This window comes from Akebia trifoliata, chromosome 3 (genome assembly GCF_017979445.1).
Source record: "Akebia trifoliata isolate Shusen 1 chromosome 3, ASM1797944v1, whole genome shotgun sequence".
NCBI lineage: Eukaryota > Viridiplantae > Streptophyta > Magnoliopsida > Ranunculales > Lardizabalaceae > Akebia > Akebia trifoliata.
The window spans coordinates 4,071,270-4,074,351 of NC_141377.1; the positions used below are offsets into that span (position 1 = coordinate 4,071,270).

General features: G+C 33.6%; 1 protein-coding gene across 1 annotated transcript; it reads left to right on the forward strand.

Moving 5' to 3' along the window:
- Window positions 1-359: 359 nt before the first annotated feature.
- LOC147405612 (transcription factor bHLH162-like) lies at window positions 360-2,782 on the forward strand. Its single transcript, XM_086432719.1, has 3 exons — window positions 360-672; window positions 2,006-2,341; window positions 2,436-2,782. Exons 1-3 carry the CDS (start codon window positions 538-540, stop codon window positions 2,502-2,504), a joined length of 540 nt encoding a protein of 179 aa, XP_086288845.1. The 5' UTR covers window positions 360-537; the 3' UTR covers window positions 2,505-2,782.
- The last annotated feature ends 300 nt before the right edge of the window (window positions 2,783-3,082 follow it).

Here is a 3,082-nt window from a genome sequence, read left to right on the forward strand (position 1 = left end):
GAATCTAATTTCTTTTTAAAACTTGAGGTCCGTTGGAGCCTATTAGGGTTGGGCTCCGACAACTTTGGTCTGAATAGAAGTATAGGGTTGGTCTAAGGTTAGTTATATAGTTCAATAAACAAAGGGTGTGCCTATAATTTTTCATAAAGTATAGGAGGTCCTTACTAATTCTCTCTATTTTACATGGGATGGTAGTGAAATTGGTCGGTGTAAACGCAGAGTCAACAGTAACAGTAGTCTGAGAATGAGCCGCCACGTATAATGCAAGCCAAACAAATGAAGTACGGCCCACTTCAAACCTTTCAGAAATAAATACTAACACTACACATCTGAATTATGAACCTTCCTTCCTTCTTCTTTGTGTCTCTTTCTTGGTCTTCCTTTATACAACTTTAAATACTAATCCCAGGTTTCCAAAACACACACCCCAATCTCAGATACTAATTGTTTCTTTCTCTTTTCCTTTCTTTTCTTTTGAGTTTATTACTTGGTCTCTCTCTGCTTATTTGTTCAAAATAAAAAAAATAAAAAGGAGAGATGAAGAGGAAATACAATAGTAATTCTGCTAAGGTTGATAGGAAGACTGTTGAGAGAAATAGGAGAATGCACATGAAGGGTCTCTGCTTCACGCTTTCCTCTCTCATCCCTAATAACCACCACAATTCCTCTAAGGTCTCTCTCTCTCTCTCTCTCTTGTTTTACTCTCAAAATGTTTTGGCTGTTAGAAACTGAAGGGTTTACTAAATTCACACTTTGGTTCAATGGGTTCTTCTTGGATCTCTCTCTCTCTCTCGTTTTACCCTCAAAATGTTTTCACTCTCTTTTTTACTCTCAAAATGTTTTTGGTGGTTATTTTTAATTAGAAAGACTTAGAAACTGATGGGTTTACTAAAAATTCACACTTTGGTTCAATGGGTTCGTCTTGGAACTCTCTCTGGCTCAATAACAGTTTTAGTTTGTTATGTATTCTTCGTCTTCATTATGTGAAAACTGGAAAATTCGACAGAAAAAATTGACAGGCCAAAGCCACGAATTTTAGAAACTGATGAATTTTGATGGTTTAGGACCGTCGAAATTCTTTGATGTTCCCATACTTGACAGTTCAAAGCTGTCAAATTTCTCCCACCCTTCATTAATTTAACAATTTTGGCCCGTCAAAAGAAAAAATTTGACAATGAAAAATTCGACCTCTTGGTTTGTTGAATTTTATGAAATTTGACGGCCCAAAGCCATTAAATTTGGGTTTTTTTTTTTTTTTTCATATTATGCATTCTCTTTCGAACTATCTCAAGTTTTTTTCTTTTTCTTTTTAACAACACATGATTTTATGTTCATTAAATAAACGAAGATTTGTTGCAAATCAATCATCAAAACATCTACTTTCTAAGGTGGTATATATCCCAATTGTAGAATTTGAAGATCTCAAAGTGCCTGCGTTGCCCAACCTATCACTTGGAATGGTGTCATCAAAATCGAAAACATTAATTCTAGGATTCCTAATCCTGATATAATATGTGTTTTATTATATATCTAGCAATTGCCAATATACATTGCTAGCCCAAGCAGTAATATCTAGCAAGTCCTGCTTCATTGTCATCATCATCATTTATTTTATTTGGGATTGGCAACATGAATCCTATTTCATTTAACTCTACAAGGGCTATTTCTTCATATTCAAGTCTTATAATCTCTGTCCACGTTAGTCTTCTTCGTGTCTTTTGGAATCTTTATCTTGCACTACAGATCAATTTCTCGAAAGTCTTGTTAATGATTTTATAGTATATGGTTTCTTTAAATATTTTTCATTAGTAAGAAGATAATTTGTTCAACTAATGACCCATAATCCGGCCCATAGGGAAGAAAAATATATAAGAAAATATGTGTGATTCTAGGGCAACTATATTAATCTCATGGAATATGCTTATTGGCTTTAATTTTCTTAATTCGGTTATCGAACTGTTTTTCCTTCCAATTGATCATTAAGATTTTTTTTCTGAATTTTCAGGATACATCCCCTCAGCAAGATCAATTGGATTGCGCCGCAATTTACATAAAAGAATTGCGAGAAAGAATAGAAAGATTGAAAATTAGGAAGCAACAAATGATGGGTATTGAAGGAATTACAAATGATACTAGTAATTCAATGATGCCGGAGTTAAGAATGCCAATACTTGAATTAAGAGAGATGGGTTCAACATTGGAGGTGATTTTGATTACTGGATTGAACAAAAATTTCATACTTTATCAAATGATTAGGGTTCTTGAGGAAGAAGGAGCTGAAGTTGTGAATGTTAACTTTTCTTTAGTGGGTGATAAGGTCTTCCACACAATCCTTTCTCAGGTATTTATTAACTTCCTATCATCTTTGATTATTTGTAGATTGATAAATTTAAATTTAAAATATTAATAGGGTTATTTAAACGTGATCTTTGCAGGTCACAAGTTCTAGAGTTGGTGTAGAGACTTCAAGGGTTTGTGACAGATTAAAGGAGTTGGTTTATTAGTTACCAGAAGGATTGATACCATGGAGAGCCAAATCAAGTGGAATTGGGAAATAGGATTCATGTTAACAACCTCAATATTTGGGATAGGGAGCAATGATATTGCGCCATGAATCGATAATTAGGATGTAGTTTATATGTATTTTCATGATCCACTAGTGTGATTGCTTCAATCACTGTGATCTGCATCTGATTATTTTGTAGATGTAGTATGTTGTTTGACATAGTAATGAGTTTTCTCCCTTCTCTTTTTAAGGTTATACCAGCTGTATTATTTGAAAATTCCATGTATAAACAAAGATTTTTCTCATTTTTCCTTCTTGTAAAATAACATTCAACTCAGATGGCAAACTAGACAAAGGTAAAACCATAAAGCATCTGGAGATGTCACGCCTTTATGAGCCAAGAAAATTAAATTAGCTGCTTTATTCACCTCCCTCCAATAGAACTTAAATCTACAAACCTGAAATTTGGTGATGAAGCTTTGGATTAATCGAACAAGGCATACTTCCAAGAAGAGGTCATTACTTCATTCTAAATATTTACCACATAACACAACGTGAAAAAACCTATATTTGACA

Coding starts and splice junctions, on each gene's coding strand:
- LOC147405612 (XM_086432719.1), top strand. CDS start 538: ATGAAGAGGAAATACAATAGTAATTCTGCTAAGGTTGATAGGAAGACT. Junction 673..2,005: donor ACCACCACAATTCCTCTAAG/GTCTCTCTCTCT, acceptor CTGAATTTTCAG/GATACATCCCCTCAGCAAGA. Junction 2,342..2,435: donor TCCACACAATCCTTTCTCAG/GTATTTATTAAC, acceptor TGATCTTTGCAG/GTCACAAGTTCTAGAGTTGG.